At 40.7% G+C, this 21,533-nt stretch overlaps 1 protein-coding gene across 8 annotated transcripts in view; it reads right to left on the reverse strand.

Annotated features, from left to right (window-relative positions):
• The window catches only part of ryr3 (ryanodine receptor 3), a 127,704-nt gene that overhangs the window by 67,469 nt on the left and 38,702 nt on the right, over window positions 1-21,533 (reverse strand). For all 8 annotated transcript variants that reach the window (XM_039781518.1, XM_039781516.1, XM_039781517.1 and 5 more), the window contains 20 exons: window positions 20,161-20,325; window positions 17,998-18,119; window positions 17,682-17,862; window positions 16,495-16,630; window positions 14,313-14,408; window positions 14,089-14,207; window positions 12,506-12,639; window positions 11,913-12,154; window positions 10,273-10,465; window positions 9,529-9,745; window positions 8,710-8,814; window positions 6,556-6,659; window positions 6,004-6,087; window positions 5,218-5,377; window positions 4,486-4,630; window positions 3,576-3,781; window positions 2,943-3,117; window positions 814-1,022; window positions 375-538; window positions 108-156 (listed from right to left, as the gene is read on the reverse strand). In XM_039781518.1, coding sequence (XP_039637452.1) covers window positions 108-156; window positions 375-538; window positions 814-1,022; window positions 2,943-3,117; window positions 3,576-3,781; window positions 4,486-4,630; window positions 5,218-5,377; window positions 6,004-6,087; window positions 6,556-6,659; window positions 8,710-8,814; window positions 9,529-9,745; window positions 10,273-10,465; window positions 11,913-12,154; window positions 12,506-12,639; window positions 14,089-14,207; window positions 14,313-14,408; window positions 16,495-16,630; window positions 17,682-17,862; window positions 17,998-18,119; window positions 20,161-20,325 — 3,006 coding nt within the window. The remainder of the gene's footprint in view (window positions 1-107; window positions 157-374; window positions 539-813; window positions 1,023-2,942; window positions 3,118-3,575; window positions 3,782-4,485; window positions 4,631-5,217; window positions 5,378-6,003; window positions 6,088-6,555; window positions 6,660-8,709; window positions 8,815-9,528; window positions 9,746-10,272; window positions 10,466-11,912; window positions 12,155-12,505; window positions 12,640-14,088; window positions 14,208-14,312; window positions 14,409-16,494; window positions 16,631-17,681; window positions 17,863-17,997; window positions 18,120-20,160; window positions 20,326-21,533) is intronic.

Genomic DNA, 21,533 nt, shown 5'->3' on the forward strand with positions numbered 1-21,533 from the left:
CTGCCATAAAAAAAACACAGAGCACAATATGTTACGCATAAGGAACAGAGAGCAGTCATCCATAACAATATTTTTCAGATTTGTATCTTTGAAAATGGTTAATTTACAGTTGTGATGCTTCCATAGTCAACAGTTCCATCTTCTTTTGGAGGATGGCTGCAGAGACAGAAATACAGCAACATGTTTTAAGAGCATCAAAGTGACCTGGGAAAAAAACATTTTCATTTTCTTACTTTTATTGCAGTTGCCAAGCAGAGCAAATAAGCTCAGACTGAGACTAAATGATCAAATTGATTAATCTGACATTGCTACTAGTCAGACAGGCAACAGTTAAACAATTCCACTGCTGTTCCAGTGTACCGCTGATGTCTGACCTGAGCTTCAGTGATTCGTCCACTAACTTGTCTGCCGAGTAGAACTCCACAGGCATGCTCAGCCTACAGTAGACCATGTCACTGTTGCTGTTCTGCGTGCCAAAAGTCTTGTGGGTGACCTTGAGGCAGGGAGGGCTGTCTACCGTTCCGTCGATCCTTGTCACCTTAGGAGTAGGAGTCAGGGAGAGGGAATCAAAGTCCAAAGAAGGAGATCGATAACCATTATCAATACGTTCATCAACTATAGCAGCCCTGTTCATCATAGCTATGTTTGTATGCATACAGCATGCTAGAAACTGGCCAAACTCGTAGTTACTGGCTACCAAAGCTGCAGGTTACCAGTATCCACCTAAACCAGCCGAATGAGAATCCTTGTTGTCAGAAACATAACAGGACAATACCAACAGCCACAATAATGATAATGAAAATGCTTCTTCACCTCGATATGCATGTGGTCTTGGGGTATGTTGACAAAGGTGGGAAGGCGCTTGCTGAACCACATGGTGATCTCTCTGTTCATGTTGACACCGAAGGGCTCAAACCCTTCCTGGAGACCACACATGGTGTAGTACTTGAACGTGCTGGCGTCCTTGCCCAGGTTTATGTGTCCAATCTGACTCACACCCAAACTGCACACAGGGATGAAACCTGGAGGAGAGTTAAGGGACATTGGTGTGTTTGCCAGGCCAATATTGGTCTATTCTAAACAGCATATATATCAACCAGTCATGCCATCCCTTATTGCAATGTGAAGCGTTTCCTTCCCTTTCTTTGCATATTTAATTAAAAACTAACTCAGATGTTTTCCTACCACTAACAATGTAATCGGTCTCTCTGCCCTCAAGAAATACATTTAATAAAGGTCCCATATCATGCTCACTTTCAGGTTCATACTTGTAGTTTGGGTTTCTACTAGAAAACGTTTAAATGCTTTAATGTTCAAAAAAACACATTATCCGAACACTTTCTACCTATGTATAGTAAAATTGTGACATCACAACTGTACGGAAGTCTTGATGGCTTGTTTGAAGGCACAGTTTCTGAAGACGGTCTGTGAGCATTTCTCTGTGGGTTCTTTGGACTTATGACATGAACTTCCACGACTACCTTTGAAGTCACTGTTCCATTATCTTTAATGTGACTATTATCGCCACTGTTCATCACACCCCCAACCGGCCCCGTCAGACACCGCCTATCAAGAGTCTGGGTCTGCCGAGGTTTCTTCCTAAAAGGGAGTTTTCCTTGCCACTGTTGCAACAGCCACTGCTAATGCTTGCTCTTGAGGGAATTACTGTAATTGTTGGGGTTTTGGAATTTATAGAGTGTGGTCTAGACCTACTCTATCTGTAACGTGTCTCGAGATAACTCTGTTATGATTTGATACTATAATTAAAATTGAATTGAATTGAGTGTTTTGATACTTTCATAGTATTTATATAACACCTCAACCTGCTTTACAATAAAAAAAAAACACATGAAAATCTCACTTTTTACAATATGGGCCCTTTCATTAGTCTGGTGACTTTATAACCCTTGCAAAATTCATTACTCTATCAACTAAAACAAATAATTTAAATCACCTAACTTTATTCCAATGTGACTCTCTCTGTCTTGTCTTAAAGCATGGTTCATTTATAGAGTAATGGGCCATTGCCACAATGGACTTCATTAAATTGCAACATCATTAGCATTTTGTACTGTTTCTTTTGTTTTGTCTCATGCCAAATTTCAGACAACCCCAGTCCTAACTCTGGAGAACTTGTGGATGAAACAGAATAAATAAATGAATTAGCAACAGTGTTTCCTCTATGTTGATATTACCGGTGACCTGCCACGGGAAACTTTCTGCCGCCACAGTATCAGAAATAGGGCAGACGCACAACAGGGTTTCCCCTATGTACACCGCGCACCGCCGCTCCTTCAGCTGTTTATGAAAATTCATAAAGTCATAATTACACGACTCTGCAGAGCCGTGTCCTCTACTGAACTCAAGCGAACTGTCATCAGCTCTCTCTTCCCTTTAGGGTGAGCAACTGGAACAGTGACAGGACGTCATCACTTGCCAAGTCACTGCAACCAAATAAACAACAGGGTCCCGTGAAATATGACAGCTACAGTTTATTAGAAAATAGCATTGTGGACACTGAATTTGATGAATTTACGGTTTATCAGACCCCAAATGAGACAAAAAGCTAACGATAGCGAACGCTGCAGTGACGGTCCCTCTGCCTTTGACGCCCCGCTGCAGGAGAGGCTGTATTCCTCCGACACGCTGTATTAACATTACAGTTTTAAAACAGTTTTCCAGGTTAGTGGGGGTGAATACCGCTCAAAACCAACATGAAAAAGTAGGAAGTAATGTCAGCGTTTTGTTTTGTTGTTAAACTGTGTGTAAAATAAGCGGTGACGTTAAATCACCCTACGGTACCATCTATTTGCTGGATGGTTTCAAGGTAACGACCGGTAGCTAACATTAGCAGATAAGCCCGTACTTTTTGACGTTCAACACATCAAAAATTCTAGAGGAAACACTGCAGCAATACATTCACTGGATTATGGAGCCCTCACCGTCCTCTGTCTCAAAGTCAGTGAAGCAAAGCTCAGAGCCCTTGCTGGTGATCAGGAGCTCTCCGTTTAGGGTGAAAATCATGGATTTGTCCTCCATGTTAATCATACAACCGACCACGTCACCCTTTTTCCAAGTTTGTCCAAAGTAGCGGCTGCCTGCGTGCATACGTCGACCCTTCAGAAAAAAGACAAAGCTTGAAGTTTGTGCAACATATGGTCTTGCTAATGAAAGGTTGTGATCAAAGCCTACTGTACAAGGTGCCACAATCTCGTAGAATCAATCAATGGTAATATCTTGACAGCTCTATTACGGAGATAATTTCTATTAAGAACGAAAAAATTGGTCATTAACAATTTTGTATATTTTTATACTAAACTATTTATTTCCTCCACCGAGATCTAAAATGTATCTCATATCATACTGATTCATAATCAATATTGAACGTCTACAGCATTTCAAAGTAAATCACAATTGTAATCGTGTCCTTGAAAACTCAAAATATTTAAAATAACTTGTTGCCAGGCCAGTCATCTTCTCTTCTTACTGGTACAACTGTAATACTGCAAGGATGGAAGAATGATGGCTGCTGCTGAAGTAAAATGGTACAATATGTCTTAACACAGCTGGTTTACCCTGTATCCATCGAAGACGAAGGCCTGGTCATCCGTTCCCAGTTCGACATCGGGCCTGCAGCCTGGTCTGGCCCAGCCAACCCTCATATCGCCACCACTCAGGGCCTCAAACTCAAAGTACCACTTTCCCGTCTTCACAGCATACGTCTGCTCCACACGGAAGAAGCGGATGTTCTCAACGTTCTCATCTTCCATCATATGGAGGGCTTGGGAAGGGGGAAACATAAAAAAACGGATGCTTTGACTTTATAGGTTAGTTAAATAACAACTGACACAAATTATATGTAGATCATTTTAGGCAGCATTTTAGCATCAGTATCAATGTATACAATTAGAGGTCAACTGATCAAAGTTATTGGCCATACCACTAAATATGAAAATATCTAGTGCCCTTAGTATAATACTATAATAATTAGTGCATACAGTATCCCAACAAAGTCAATCCTGATGTTGAATAGAAGCAAACTGGCAAGTAATAATTTTGGAAAACTGCCAAACGAAAATTGACAACATGTAGTACTACAGCTGTCCATAACTGATGACTGCACATGTGAATTTAGGTCAAAATATTGGTTCACAACAGTTTCCATAGCTGTTTTAATAAAAATCTCCCATTGTGAATACTATATTCCTGTTTGAGTTGACACTTAAGCTCCATGAATGTAGGATTGGACTTTTTCTGCAAATGCACACTTCTAAAATGTTAACTAGTATACAGCCGTGCTTGCACGTGATTATACTGTGTATTCTAACCTAGTGAAATTATTGTATACAGGTTTCATTGACCCTACAACAGTCAGTCAGCCTAAATTGTAGCTGGCCCTGTAAAACTTTAACTTGGCCAAAAACATTAAACCAGGATTTATAAGGTATTTGTGTGGCATCAACTGTGTCAGTAACGTGTTCTTACCCTCCTGGTCTGGGGGGTCGATGTCATATCCATATCCAACCATGGTCCTGATGGCCTCTCTCAGACTGTCTCTGTTAGATTTCTTTGTGCGTTCGTCCAGTAAAGCGTATGGCACCAGGCGAGGATTACGCCTGCTCTTCAGATCCTGACACGAAAAGAAGAAAAAACATGCTAAAACATACAATAGAGGAAACATGCAAGTAGGATAAAGACAAGCATACAATATAAATACTGTTTCAGCAAAAATCTCCAATAAAATAGCTAATTCATTAATACCTATACTCTAATTTAAAGGCCATACTAGTTGTTAGAATAATTACATTATCAAATGATAGACAGGACCATTGAAGAGATATTAAAGTTCATTTTACTTGAGAACCCAACAAGGAGGCCTTTTCCGCACTACAGAATAGTACAGACCTAACTAAAAGCTCTCTACAGCTGCTTTTTTTAATAAATGTAATAAATCATGATACACAGTAGATGTCGTCAATTGTTATCTTGTCAGAGTCGATGACGTCTCCCCTATCTGGTTTGGGAGGGCATGTATGCCCTCAGGAACACACCGTGCTTAGACAAGGACGCGCAATGACTCCAGTTATCTTGTTTAGAGTATTCAGTATAATAAAAAAAAAGTTTAATAATAACAAGAGAGAAAGTATGTAAATCAAAATTTCCCTAACACTAGCGTACTGCCAGTTCATTTTTAATGAAAGGAATAATGACTTTTACCTGCTGGATGCCATAGGTCCATCCTTGTTTAATTCTGTCTTTGGCCCACACGTTGTGTGCATTCTCGGCCAGTTTATCAACTAGAACCTCCTGACCTGCATTCAGTTTCACATCAGAGAGGTCCAGTGGCGCAGGCTTATAACCATTAGACATCATGTAGCTGCAAAAGAAACAACATTACAAAAGTAAACACTTTAGCATTTTATGAAAACCATGTTCCTGTTTCCCAAAACACTCAAACAATCTTTTTCCAATCTAGTAACAAAACCAATGTACAACAATCAGACATTACAGCTTGAACAAAAGGCAAGGGAATACCATATCAAAATAACTTTCTAAATAAATACAACCATTACAAAGTAAATAACAAAAATGCTGCAGTGTCTTCATGTGTTTCAGATACGCGTTTCTTGACAATAGTAACAAAAACATTTCTTACCGTTTTCAAAAGGACCCCCCCCCTAATGAGATAATTCAAACAAAAAGCTCTAAAAGTATGTGAAATTTAATAAAAAATAGATTTAATGGTGTCTTTCAGAGTGGGAAGACTAAAATCAAAGTAAGCAATGATGCCTTTGTTACTTTAATAAACTCAATCCACAATTATAGAATGAGTGTATTCATGACTCTTTCTTCCAAAATGTATCAACATCAGTAAATCTGACAATCATATTCCATAACATCTAGACTTTAACCGGTTGACATCATGTAGCATACAGAAAAATGCATCCTATTTGTTTCTTGATATTCAAGGGGCTGTCATAAGAAAAAAAACTGCCAACTTACTCTTTGGGAAGTTTTATTTTCTTCAGATCGTCCTCAGCGTTAACATAGACCTGGGAAACATGGCATCCAAGTGCCAACAGGGTCCTGAGGATAAAAGAGATATTTAAAGGAGAAAGAGAGATAAAGACCATAACTGATATCAATACTCAAGCCCCCTTACACTTTGTTTCAACCTTACACCAGCAGAATCTATTGAGAAACTGCTACATTTTTAACACAGCTCATTAGCCATTGATAAATCTTAGTCAAACGATAATTACATTGTGAATAGTAACCGGGTATGTCTGTGTGGATACATGGCTTATTGAGCATTTGGCTTGGCTTTATTGAGCCAAGCCAAATGTTTTTACAGTGAGATGACTCAGTAGTTGGCTCAAATAAGCTTTGGACCCAAGATTTCTTACAAATCAATACTGGAATTCACTCAGGAGATGCAAGTCATTACAAGCACTGCTTTAATCTGAGACTCAATCTGCTCTCGTGCAGCATTTCAGCAAGGAGCATTTCCATAAAATAGGTAATTGGATTATTTAGCGATCTGCCCAGCCTTACTTAAGTGTTTCACTAGACATCTGCACGTTGTAGTTCCTTTCAGTTTCAGGCAGCTTGCTGAAATCCACAAGGCAAGGGTGCTGCCTCTTGTTGTCATCACGAACCTGAGGAGAAAGCAGTTGGTGTCACATGAGGAATTCACAACAAACCTGTCCATCAATTACTGCGAAAACACCCCAAAAAGAAAATATGATTAAGCGTGGCTCAGTGTTCAGAAAATTAAAAAAAAACTGGAGTGCAGCCAAGCAGTCTGCAGTGGGCATTGGCAGATGCATTTTTGTTTGTTTTCCACATAGACTAATTCTAGCCTCAGGTTGGTTTTTTTTGTGTTATTTTTTTTTTAATAAAGCAGATACAAGCCTTAATCAGGTCAGAAAAGACAGTCACACTGGCAATAGCCTCAACTGTCCTTGATCCAGTCTTGAAGTCAGTGCAATGTCACTTTGAACTCAGAGGTTTGTTACAGCAAATTAAATACCAAGGTGTTTGGACCTAAATGTTGTCCTTAATAAACTGTAAGACCTAAGTTTCCCCCGAGTGGAACTTTCTCCCAGTCTTAATTAATGTTGATGCCATACGCTTGGAAGGTAAGACACTCATTAAGTTTGTTAAATGGCCACTGTGGTGACAGCCTCAGTGGGAAATGATTCTGTGATAACCACTACAGTATAAAAGAGGCAGCGTGTGCGTTTAGACTTCTAACAGCAGGAAGAGTGACTGACAGTTTAATGATGGGAGAGAGAGAGAGAGAGACTAACTGTGAAGGCAAGAAGGATTGAAATCTCAATGTTATAAAAGGACTCACTGCAGTTAACCACTTCCCCATGAACTACATGTCTGCACATCCAACTTAAAATTAACAGTTTCTGACCTTATAAAATAATTACTTGTAACCAACCAGAATATACTAAGTAGATCTGTCACCAATACCATTTATGGTAATGTGTGTCTTCAAATTGATATTCCAGCCTTAAACAAGCCATACCAGAGGTCTGTTATATTTTGTTTGGAAAAGTGATTCATTTTTGTCTATTATTTTAAAACACTAGTACAGTGCCCGTCGAAAAAGTGCCTATTCGGAACGGGCTGATCGCTCGGCCTCCAGTATTGCTGCTTGTAGCTTTCGTGAGAACCGCTCATCTAAACAACTTCAACTCAACACTGTGCTTCCTTGGGTCCTGAGCAATACACCTGCCATGCTAGAGTATACGTGTCATTCGCTAAGAGCTAGCTATTTGGGACCAGGCTTTTTCCAGGAAAAAAAGCATTAATTACGAAAGTTTCATCCCTGATGCTTGAAGTGTTTGAGTTTGTTACAATGTAACATCTTCTGTGCAACGGTTACTAGAGGTACCTTCTTAATACAATACACAGTGTGTACATAACGCTTGATGGTGTTTTTTGCCCCCAATGGCTCCTTCCAGGCAGCGCTGCGACCGCTGCCTCCAAGGCACCTAACCCTAACCTTAACCTTAACCCTAACCATAACCATAACCATAACCATAACCAGTGCCTAATCCTAGTGCCTTCCAGGCAGTGCTGCCTGGAAGGAGCCGTTGGGGGCAAAAAACACAGATAAACGTACATAACGCCCAGCTAATGAATATGTCCCTTAGAGCTCAAGAGCTCAAACTGGAAAATCTTATTTCAAAAGTTTAAACACTACATTCGTGCGCAACACATTTCAACTGTTCTGAGACCGCTTTCCACCCACGCGTTTGCCATGAAAAGATAGCTACAGGCAAAGCAATTTCTTTACATGCTTTGTTTCCTTTCATTCTTCACCTGCCCTGAAGGCAAATGTAAATTCCCCAAAGATTTGAGGTTTTTAATTGTCAGCAAAACTAAACTCTTAGCTCTGAATACTTTAGAACATATCGTTCATTCTTGTTTACTTTTACCTATTGAAGGATTTAATATTGTCTTCTCTTTTATTCTGTAGCTGTTTACCTACAGGCCAATATCAGTCAACCAAAGCAGCAGTCAACCCCAAACTGCTGCCATGTACTTCAAAAGGACATAGATATTAGAGTTAATGAGCCATTAACATGCATTTTACTGGAGAGGGCTCATTTGACCTTTGTCAGCCACTCTTTCCAAATATACCCAGGGTGTTTTTGTGTGTTGAATTCTGATGATGGATAGCAGCTTTACCTTGCCATAGGTCCAGCCCAGTTCAATCTTGTTCATCCCCCACAGTTCGTGGATGTTTTCTGCCAGCTTGTCCCGGACGTTGTCCAGGTGAGTGGGAAGAACAATCTGCAGAGAGAGAAGGGGAACAGATGGTACAGTTGGATGATAAAAAGATGCCAATGGGCCAACAAATAAATTCCTCTTGACTTTGCAAGTATTGGAATTCTGTGGATTGTAGCAACTTTCCCTTTATTTTGGCTTTGTTACACCGAGGTATTAGGTCTGCATTTGTGCTTCAGGGCCACTGTAGAACTGAATGATATACAGTATAACTGGTGTGTAACACAAACTGAATTAATCTCATTGGAGAGATTCCTGAAACCCCCCAAGGCTTCAAAAACGCATACGATTTATTTTATTTTCAAACAATTCTTGAACAAAAAGGAACAGCAGACCAGCAACAGAGTGAAAATAAGTATATATATATAGATATATATATACACATTTCAAGCTCAATTCAGGAAGTGGATTTTCTTCAAAACTTCAACATTGAAAGTATTTTTCTACAAGAATGTTATGTCTATGATCTAAATAGTTATTATTTAGATCATAGAGATAACATTCAAATCAATGTGCTGTCATAATCACAAAAATGGAACCAAAATAGATTTTGAAAATGTAATATACAAGTGAAATAGAGCAAGACTTCATGCCTAAAATAATCTCTCGTTTATTACTTCTCATTTTTAAAATACACATACATAATATTAATTAATTATTTTGCTGTATCTTGAATTTACTGATGCAAAAGTAATCTTTCCCTAATGGTGATATCCTCACCTGGCTGGTGTCAACAGGAGTGGGGATGAAGGAGGCCTGAGAGAGGAACTTGGTGGTTCCCAGCAGGTCACGGACCCCCTCATGGTCCCTCTTGTACTCCTTCACAGGCTCTACATTCATCTTCTCTTTGGGCAACAGCGCCTCGTAGCATGGAGAGTAACCAGCGGGTGGCAGGAACTTAAAATCTCCGTGGCGTCCACCCAACAGGAAACGGGCCCTTAAATGAGAAGAGACAAAAAATTGCAGGATGTTACGTAATCATATTCTGACTCTAAACTTCACCATAGGTATTTTAAGAGTTTCCTTTTACTTTCAATGAATTTTGAAACCTACAATTTTCTACTGAATTACAATTCAGTAAACAGCACTCCACATCTCTGGCATTACTTACAGTAATACCAGGGCTGTAATTTAACCATCTTCTCATAAATCTTTCTGCCACAAATGCACTTTGTACCTAATGCGAATATAATCAAAGTTTTAGGAAGATTGTGGCTTTTAAGGAAAGACATCAGTTTTCTTTGTGCGGTTTATTGTTGCTGATCAGACAGGAGGCCAATTGAGTAAATTTTACATTTAAAACTACATCATTAACTTATATTTAAAGTGGTCAAAGGCTGACAAGCTGTACTGTAATTGCATCTCAATTATAAAAACAGCGCCAGCAAAGAATAAAAACAAGCCATTCTAATGGGATTGCATCGTCATTTCATTTCCCAATTATGAATGTGGAGCCTCACTTACTTGACACCGGCAGAGAAGCTGACAACGGGGAAGAATAATCCGTCGGTGTTGAAGTCCTCGAACATGCCCTGGACAGGCTGCCCGTTGATCCTGAAGGACATGCTGGGAGCGCCCAAATCTAGACAGCAGCTGACCACATCATCTGAGTTCAGCAGGTGCTGGTTAATGGAGGCCACGGCCCTCGGGACTCGGCCTAGACAACATCGGGCAGAGACAGAGAGGGAGGATGGATGGCTGTTACAGCAACAAAGTCATTGTGAATGTAGGTCAGGATGATGTCCGAGCAGAAGAGAGGGGAACAGAGAGGTGGAGAGATGCGTGATGAGTGCTTTTTAAGGGATGACATAAAATGGATGAGAGGAGGTGATGGGTAGATTTGGAAGGGGAGAGAGTTGAAATAGGTGTTATGCTTTTAGGATGAGAGCAGAGAAGAGGGGGCATTCAAGGACTTATAGCCTCTAAGCATCAAGTACAGTACGAATTCAAACTACTGACGAGTCATACCTGCATATCTGCAATTAGCTAGCCTTCACGTTTGCAGTGTGTTTGCAACTTGAAGATGTTAGGCATGTGTATTAAATTCCTTAGGGAAGGTCTAAGGTGGTAGCCTGGTCCTACCAGACTCTCGTACATTTCATTTGTACAGAGAGTCTGGCCACTCTCCATTGTCAAGTGTTAACTTCCTTGAAGACTCTGTTGAAGTTTAAAACTATTGGATCTGCCCAGAGCCACTCAGGATCTGCCATAACCAATCGCTAACGTTTGGTCGTGACGTCGGCCTAAAACTGAGCAAAGACTGTTCTTGCTCGGGCTTTAACGTCTGGATATTCGGCAGGGTTGCCACAATGGACAGAATGGCTTCACTCGCATCTTTCCCCGCCGCCATTACGGAACTCACTGAAGGTTACCAAACCTCATCGTCATCGTTCTCAGCCACTCCCTCTGTTCGCTGATTGGACCGGTAAAAATTTGACCGGAGAAAACCCAAGAATATACCGCAAACCTGTACTGAAGGAAAATGAAAATTGAACGGAAGTACGTAGGAGGGCGGAGCCAGGCTACTAAGGTGGAGGTTTTATGGTGGAATTTTATATCACTGTCAGTGCTCTGACTTTGTCCTGAATAAAAAAATGAAAAGAGTAACCTTCAGAGAGGTAGAGAGGCGACAGCAGGTTTCTGCATTATTGACAGTAATTTCTGTCGAGGCAAAGTCCTTCCAAATCCACAAGACTTGTTCTTTTTGTGTTGTACACCATACTGCCTTGGAATTACTTCACACAAATTAGCATAGAAAGATGTTTACCAGTTTATATTATATCAAATAGACAGATCCAAGTCAAAAGTAACAGTAGAATTTCAAACATAGCTGCTTTACATGTTTATGGGTTAAAGCCCTTAAAAAGTTGATTTTAAATCTTTTAACATATATAAAAAACAAACCCAAAACAACACCTTATTTCTAAAGAGTATAACACTTAAAATCTCATCCGATTTGCTTCATCAGAACAATTCTAAATTTGGCAGAGAATACTGTATTCACGTTTGCTTATAGCAAGAAGCGGATTTGAAAAATATGTGTGTAGGGCCTATAAGTAAATACACTGGGACCCAGTGGTGCTGGTCTTATATAAGATGCCTACCTGACCAGAGATGAAGTCCATCAAAGCTGTAAGAGTAGAGGTCATCCCCGACACCGTTGCCACCCCATCCCTCTCCTCCACCGGGGTACGGAGCGTAGCCTTTAGTGTTGGCCCAGCCTACCCTCAGGTGGGTCGGCTCTCCGGTTACAAAGTGGTCCACCTGGTCGGTCACCAGCTCAAAATACCACTTCTTATACTGAGCTGAACCTTCAGCCACGCCCAAGAAGATGTTTGGCCTCATACTGGAGATGATAAGAGAGGAAGAAACTTATATGAAGCAAAGCGTGTTTAATAATCAAATAGCAGTTAATCACAGAATAAAAATCACTGAAGTACATTCTGTTAAACCCCAAAAGCCACATTTTCAGATTTCTGATTTCTGAAAATTCCCTCCCATCAACCCATCCAAAACCTGACCTGGCTTCTGGGAGAACATCTTGACACAATAAGGTACAAACATCCATATTACATTTTAACAAGTTATGATGATGACTCACTTAAAGTGAAAGTTTGAGCCCATAAACACTCATTCACATAAATTATTCACAAGTTGATGAATACAATTATTAAGAGGCTTTTTCTCTTTTTTTAACCTCTGAACATCATTGACCAGTCGAGTCTGAAGCAGCAGGTCCCTCTTTGGAAGCAGGTTGTCACAGATCAGATTCTGATTGGTTCTCACTGCCACCCCGTTACAAACACAGAGGGAACACAGGACATCCAGAATCTACAAGAGAGGAAAAGTGGAGATAACACTTAATGTCAGCCATTTTGTATTGCTCTACTTAGTTTTTTAAAAGTGTTGCACAACTTCTCACCTTACTAAAATGAGATTACACACTTTGCTTTTCAGTTAAATTATCAGTTGTTCACTCAGATTCTCTGCAAGCTGTAATGCTTGTGGCAATGCACACTCTATAAAGGGCCCTCAAGTCAACATGGCCATAGGCTTCCATCTGCCACTCATGAAATAACAGCTGTTGTTTACGAGGATGCCCTTTCATGCCTGGTACAATTTACAGGGTAAATATTAAGTGGCTGTGACATTTGAACACAGCATGTAAAACACATGGTAGGAATGTCAACAAACACAATAATGTTGTTAGACATCAGTCCTCATGACAAAGATTTTAAGATTTAAATACATTTTTCTAGTTCTAACTTGTTGTTCAAAAGTGATTGAGGTTTAATAAACTGATATGTCTGTGTACTGGGTTTAGTTTTGCTGTTGTCACCCATTGCAGAGGGAGAAGAAAGGATTTAGAGGCTGAGATAAAGGTTATGCCCACTACTATGGGTTTTGCAGTCAAATTTGGTTTTGTCCCCTAAGAGTACACTTGAATTTGTAATAAACTCAACAGAGAGAAAAGAAGAAAATCCATTCAAATAGAATTAGAAATAAGTAGACATCATGAGTAACATTATATAATTCCCTGCATTTTATGGAACACATTGGCATTTCAAAATATTTCTGAAATATCACAGGTATCTTTTTACAAGTTATTTGTTTTTTACAGCTCGGTACGGCATCTCTTGATTTACCAAGGCATGATGTGGATCTAAGTTAGTTAGTATGTTAGACACTTCTATAATTAATGCTAACTCGCTAAATGTCAGCATGTTGCACAGCATTATATCAAATGTAGGCCATGCATGGTAACAAGGTAACATTTATTAATAAAATCATTATTATTATTATCATTATTTTTTGTTAGTTTAACATGCTAGCCTTAGCATATCATCATCCTGTTGTTAAAGTGCTCATATTATGCTCATTTTAAGGTTCATAATAGTATTTAGAGGTTATATCAGAATAGGTTTACATTGTTTCATTTTCAAAAAACACCATATTTTTAGCTACAGAGTGAGGCATCTCACTTCTATTCCATCTTTGTTGGGTCAGCAGTACTAGCCAGTCAGAAGCAGAGTATGAGGGCGTGCCACGCTAGCAGCTAGGCGAGCATTATAACATGTGTTACAAAGTGACGCACATTTGTCACAGAAGTAAAGGCTGGACTACAACAGAGCTGTTTGGAGCAGTTTGTGAACAGTGTTTTCTGTTTCCCCTTTGGGGTGGACTTTAGGCTTTTTGTAAACCCATTACATGCACACAAAAAAATACATGGAGTTATATGGGTTCAAACCAGGAGGCAACTGCTGTCATATTAATGCCCACCTTGTGGTTGCGTCCATGCTTGTAGAGCAGAGAGATGATGGATTTAATGTGACCTCTCTGAATGATGTTCAGAGCCTCCGGACTTTCCACCAAGATACAGTGGAGGACTTCCAGGATCCCTGAGAGGTCATTATCAGAGCAAATGTATATTAATAGACCACATCTTAGGCTCAAGAGTAACTTTTCTGTGAAATGCTATAAGGGCTTGGCATTTCCCATAATACCTGATGAAGATTCCAGTCTCTCCAGTTTGCTGACCAACCAGTCCAATTTGCGGGAAAATTGGGTGCAGTTGTTTCTGTTCCCACGAATCAGTGCGGCTGAACAAAAGATAAAGTTTCCACAAGGTTTAATGAAAATACAAACAAGGTTTACTAAAGACATGAATCAAATAGATCCAAGCAGCTGACTTGTACATAAGTGGATGTTACAGAACGGAATGACTTATAATGAAAAGAAGTTCACCATTTTCCTGTGAACGTCCTCGATCCAGAGGTAGATATTAAAATTCAATCAATCAATCTGACACACCTGACCAAAATACATGGGACGGATCTTGAAGCCACTGTGAAGTCAGGCGCTCTATGTTCTATAAAAAGTTGAGGTTTATTCCGTTGTGCCCTTTCTCTGCCACCGTGGTGACATTAACAAGTCTCCTTATTACTTTACTGTCTCATTTTTCACCATTAGGATTTAGGGACACTAGACTGATAATGCCCATGAAACAATTTTCAGCACTTTGTGCCCAAGGAATACTGATGGGTGTCTAATCTCTTTTAATTCTGTCTTTTCAGAAAGCTATCATTCGATATGAACACATGGATAGAGCCAAGCCACGAGGCAAGGCCAACGATGTTCACTCTAAGTTATGTGAACGTAAAATTAAAAGTCAGAGACAGGGAGGAGAACCTGAGGCTACACAGACTACAGACTTCAAAGAAAGGTTACATTAGCATACACTATAATAAGTGATATAGAAAGCCACCACTAATTGCCACCAATTAAGTAGGACAGACTAAGCTTTTAGTAATAATAATACTTACACCATTTCAATTTCAATGAAAAGAAACAATCGTAAAAAAAAAGGGGTTTGTGCGTTGAATCCAGCATTAACAGCCCCACGTCTTTAAAATCTTTTTTTCCCCTCACATTTTGTCACATGGAATAAATTGATTATTTTTGAATCTGAAGAGCATCCTGAAATCTTTTACTATGGGATTAAAAGCCCATATCTGTAATTAATTATGCATACCTACTGTACACAATGTATAATACTGCATACTTGTAACTTAACACCTGAAAATCTTGTTTTAACTGACCTCCAGTGGATAAATCTCTCATCTGCTGCAGTGATGGATAGGTGTACAATTCATACAAACCTTTATAATGCACAATGATGTGTCATAAAGAGGTAAGTACCTTGTCAACTACTGGAGAAACAAACTTTATGATTTAGCACCATGGATGAATTTGATGTCCACGTCCTCATCATTAAACAGATAAGTTGACCACCTTGACAGATAACTAACTAGGTGTGCTCCTTTATAACAGACTGACAGAGTTACTATGGGAAGGAGTGGAGGTCAGGACATGCACAATTCATCATGCAAAACCCTCTTCGCCAGACCGCCTTCACATCCTTGGGGGTGACCTCTCTGTGGGCAAGACTGGAGCATACTCAGAAGAGTGTATTTGTGTGTTTAATGTGTGTGCATGTGGGAGTACATGCTGGGGAGGCGAATAATATAAGGGCAGTCAAGGTGAGCCGAGGGGAAGCTGTTGATGGGAAAGGTACTATGACAGCAAAACAAACAAACCCAAGAAAAAGTTGTCCAAAATAAAAAACATTTTCAGGGTCAGTGCTTTAAGCATTCATGACTCGACACAGGCCCAGAGAGGACAGGATAATGCCGGCACCTGTGATGGCTGGCTTTTTGTTAATGACGCTATTATTTCTTCAAATATGCAGCTCAATGCTTCATAATGTGCTGACACTGATCGCAGAGCAGATTATCAAAGAAGAATCCAAGACGCATTCTGTCTTTGCGTCTCTCCCCACTCCCTTGTCACAAATAGTTACAAATGAATGTCAAGTAAAAAAGATGTCACCAGCTGTGAACTCCAGATGTGGCATAGAGGAAAACAAGAGGGAGTTTATGGAGGAAAAAGGAAGGAAGGAAGGAAGGAAGGAAGGAAGGAGGAGGAGGAAGGAAGGAGGAGGAGGAGGAGGAGGAGGAAGAAGAAGTAGAAGAAGAAAACAGGCAAGATAAAAAGTGTAGAGTGTAAAGGAGAGGAGGAGGATTCGGTGTAGACATGGTGGAAGATTAATACAGCGTTTCTACCCAGGGTCAACAGTTGACAGAAGATGTGGATATTTCATGTGATTCATCACTCAGGCCTGCTTACCCAAGAGTTCATAGAGGAGGTTGAGAATGTCCTTCCATGCTGCGCCCGCCTCCTCCCCAGCAACCTCTCCAAAATGGGCAGAACTGTTGTATAGGTTCATCTGGTCGATGCATATGGACAGGAGGACCAGCATGCCCTAAGAAAAAGCAGGATCATTGCCATGAATAATCTGTGATTCACCTCATTACACAGACAGTATGTTCTTTTTTTTTTTTAAGATGATTTTTTTGGGGCTTTTTCCCTTTATTATGAAGTGACAGTGGATAGACTTGAAAGGGGGAGAGAGATGGGGGATGACAGGCAGCAAAGGGCAGCAGGTCGGATTCAAACCTGCGCCGCTGCAGGACTCAGCCGACACGGGGCGAATGCTCTTACTGGGTGAGCTAGAGGCCTCCCTAGTATATTCCTTTTTGTAACAATATGTAAAATACATTTCTTAAACTTCACTAAATAGGGTTAACTGAAAATTGTTTTTAAAGTAATATGATTTTTGACTATAAATGAAGAAATTGTAAACAAACTCAATTAACACCCGGGTGAAGGCAATATAGGAGACAAACATTTTAAAGGAGCTTTCACACCGTTGTGCGTTAAATCGTCTCCTGCAGCTTTTCAATGAGGGAAAGGCTGCAGAGGGAGAGAACTTCTGATCACGGTGGTAGGGGTGATGAAGCGGCTGCCGCTCATGTGAAGCCGCACAGAATCTGCTCTGCCGCCCAGAGTTCACCGTGCTGACCTTCTGGCAGTAACCGCCAGGAACCACTTTTCAAAATGCTTTGCCTTTTTTTTAGAAAAAATGCTCTTGCACGTAGGCGGTTATAACATGGCGGTGTGAAACCATTAAGGGATTAGAGTTGCACAACTAGCTCCAAGTTCATTTTGATTACTTAAACTCTGGACTTCCACTGACCCTAAGATTAAAAAATAATATCATTAAACAAAGGGACACATTTTCTTGCACATCAAGGAAGCCACAAACACAGAAAACAAACACTAGAGAAACCTAACTAATTTTTTATTTAGCCAGGGAAAAGCCTAATTGTAATTAAAATTGTTTAAAGGGCACCACTGGGGCTTCAACATTGGGCCACAGCAGGTCCGACCAAGGACCTATGTTGCATATCATTCCCCGTCTCTCCACTCATTTCCTTCTCATCTCTCTACATCTCCACATCGTCCACTCTCACCTCCTCTTTGAAGAGGTCTTGACGTTTGATGAGTGAACGGAGAAGACACTGTTTCTCCTCGTGCTCCAGCTCTGAATCGGGCTGTTTAAAGTACTCGATCAGGTCGTTCAATGTCTGCAGCACCTCTTCAACATAACCGGCTACCGCCATGGACTCACCCTCCGCAAGGCTGTCCAAAGCCCTGGGGGAAAGACAGGGGAAGGCCGAGACTCAAGCTGTAAAACTTGAAGTAGACCCAGAAAGAATTAACACTGTGTGGATGTTTTGTCATGTTGTGAGACAGAAAAGACAGAGGAGAATAACCCCTTGTCATTACTTGATAAAGTTGGCAAAGAGGAGCGTGGTGTTACGGATGATGCGAGCAGCCCGAGACTCTTCACGCTGACAGCGCTGCAGGATAAGCCCATCGTCCATGTGGCCCTCAGAATGCAGGCACGCCTAGACAAGGACAAAAACACATCAAATATGCATTTCATCATTACATGAGGACCAACACCATCAAATGTATAGGCATTAAAACAACCAGGCATTAGTCCAATCAGACTTTTGAAATCAATGCTTTTTGATTATACTCAGATATAACTATAAAGTTATAGCAGACACTCAATAAGACATTGATCCCAAAGCTTTAAGAAAAGCCCTTTACTGTATGTATGTATGTAATGTACTGTATGTATGTAATGTATGTACGACCAACTCTCCTTCACTGCTAACATTGCTGAGACCACCTGATCGTGTAGATACATGCTGCATAACATCAGAAGGATACGTCCCCTTCTAACGCAGAAGGCGGCTCAGGCTCTGGTTCAGGCTCTAGTCATCTCACGTCTAGACTACTGCAACTCCCTCCTGATTGGCATCCCTGCATGTGCCATCCGACCCCTGCAGCTCATTCAGAACGCAGCAGCTCGACTTGTCTTCAACCTCCCCAAGTTTTCTCACACTACACCGCTCCTCCGCTCCTCCGCTCTCTTCACTGGCTACCAATTGCTGCCCGCATCCGCTTCAAGACACTAGTACTTACATATAGGGCCACGAACGGATCAGCCCCAGCTTACATCCAGGACATGGTCAAACCATATACCCCAACCCGCCCACTTCGCTCTGCATCAGCCAAACTGCTTGCTGCCCCCTCACAGCGAGGGAGAACTAATCACTCAACAAAATCCAGACTGTTCACTGTCCTGGCTCCCAAATGGTGGAACGAGCTCCCCATCAACATCAGGATGGCTGAAAGCCTACACATCTTCCGCCGAAGGTATGTAATGTACATGTAATGTATTACAATGTAATGTAATGTAATCAAGGGAGTCTCCTGCAGGTAGTGGTATTACACCACTACGGCTCAGTGAAACCTGACTCACTGTAATCAAATATCATAATCAAGAAGAGGGAGGAGGTGTGGGGGGGGTCTAAGTGTAGACTGACCATCACCTCCAACATGTCAGGTGGATTGGCATGCTGCCAAGGCTGCAGGGACTGCCTGGCGCCAGCTTGAGGTGGCGTCTGATGTCCCTGGAGGCGTGCCCTGCAGTGAGCTGTGCTCATTTGCCACCCTAACCCCCCCTCCCCCCACCATCTCCCCCAAAACTAACTGTCACCCTCCACATGGCCAATTATCACATTTTAATGGTGTGCATTATGGCTGCAGGATGGGTGAGTGTCAGGGTAAAAGGGTTGTGTCAAGAGTATCCAGGGTAGACACTGATTTAAGTAGAGTGGAACATAAATATTTGCCTGGGTGGGGTAGGTGTTTAAATAGCCAACGCACTGGTTTGATTGGCTGTGATTTGCTACTGTGCACATGGGCTTCGAGGTGTTGGAGACGAGCTATGGCAGGCATTCAGGATCTTACCGTAAACACATAGGTAGACAGATGTCAGATACCAAATACGTAGTTATTTGTATCACTATGCAACAGTGCAATGATTGGTTCATAATTATGCAACGGCCATTTTCCCCTATGAAGTATGATTAGCCTGCAATGTTCCCAAATGGTCCCAAAGACCACAATTTATTGTGAATTATAGGAATAAAAACCAGAGCTGTACTGAAACCAGAATATATCCAATATTAATATACTACATATCAAAGTATAGCAAATTTATGCAAAATCAAAATAATAAACAAAATAATAAACAATGTTTTGCGGAAGTTGGATTGTTCTGTCAGATTATTTAAAAATTGTAGCTTGTCGTCAACTGGCATTCTGATATGATCATTTCATCACTATACAATAACACTGAAAGTCAAGTCAATTTAACAATCTAGAACTAACGTCCAATCATTACTGTGTCTTCATCATAATAACTACACCAACACATCTTTTTTATTAACCGTGTAACATTTGAAATACCATTGCTCATAATGCTTGAATGGAAAGTCTTTTTGATTTGTATGTGAATAATTCAGTAAAATGTGACCTCTGGCCTGATTCGCTAAAACGTAAGGTCTGGAAGAAAAGTTTTATCCTGTTTACCCTTCTTTTCAGGGGTCCTAGGCGAGACGATTTGGCATCCGGCGCCAGGTAAGAAAGCCACAGTCCCGTCGCCACATGCATGACGAAACAGACAGAGTCTCCGTACTTGATCTCTGGTACTCCCATGCCTTCGATGTCCCTCTTTGGGCCTGTGTCACCCTTTTCCTGTTCACATTAAGAGGAACATACCCACATTACCAAATATACAAACAGAGAAAAGCAGCACACACACAGACACAACACATGGCATGGAAATATGACAAATGAAGATATATTGTAATAAAATGGTAATCAGAAAGGCAGGTTGAGGAGAGTGCATTCATTGGCCTGCCGGGGAGTTTGCTGCTGGCCTCATTAGCTCCGCAACATTTCTGGCTCAGCAGAGATGAAGTGATGCCACTGATTGCAGTCGACAGCAAGTAGCGGGTAACATATTAACGCCAGTGTTCAACATTGCAAGGCATTGAACTTTTTAGATACAGGAACCAAGTGGCCCCGGTTTGGGTGGAGGGTGGAGGTAGAAGAGATTTCGAAATACAGAGAAAATAAGATCTATATATATCTATATTTATTTTTCCAAAAAAGCATGAATCCCCAGTAATCATGAAACACCTGCAGGAATAGTGATTACTGAGGGCAATTACACTGTTGACAGGAAGATTAGGCTGCAGTGACAGCACACAGGAGGATTTCACACTGTACCTATTGTAGATAAAAGGATATCTACAGGGACACAATGGTACTCTGTGAAGGTGACTCATGGCATTGAGCTGATTTATGTGGCTGTAGCCATTGCACAAAAGGGTAATAATGTTGGATTAATTACGCAACAAGCTAAGAATCCAGGATATCAGCTACAGTATAGATACCAAATTTATGCTAGATCCTTGAACGTGAGGGAGTTTTAACACAAGCGTATACATGAAAGCATTACCCCGTTACCCTGTTGTATTAGGATCTACAGTATCCAGCTCTAACTTGAAATAAGACAGATTGAGGTAGAGCCCCTGAAACTGTAAAAAAAAAAAAAGAAGAAGAAAAATAATTGCATTATTTAGCTTTAAAACAAGATTAGTAATCAAAGTCACTGGACCACAATTGGGCAGCAAAAAATAAAACATCTAAAACTGCACAATTTAGAAGTAACACCTCACTGAACATCTTTAAAATACCCATTTTCAAATTTGAATTTCAAGTAAGTTTACAGTTTCAAGGGATCCACCTCAATCTGTCTTATTTCAAGTTAGAGCTGGATACTGTAGATCCTAATACAACAGGGTAATGGGGTAATGCTTTCATGTGTACGCTTGTGTTAAAACTCCCTCACGTTCAAGGATCTAGGTGAAATTTGTGAAAATATCTATACTGTAGCT

The sequence above is a fragment of the Perca fluviatilis genome, chromosome 18 (genome assembly GCF_010015445.1).
Source record: "Perca fluviatilis chromosome 18, GENO_Pfluv_1.0, whole genome shotgun sequence".
Taxonomy (NCBI): Eukaryota; Metazoa; Chordata; class Actinopteri; order Perciformes; family Percidae; genus Perca; species Perca fluviatilis.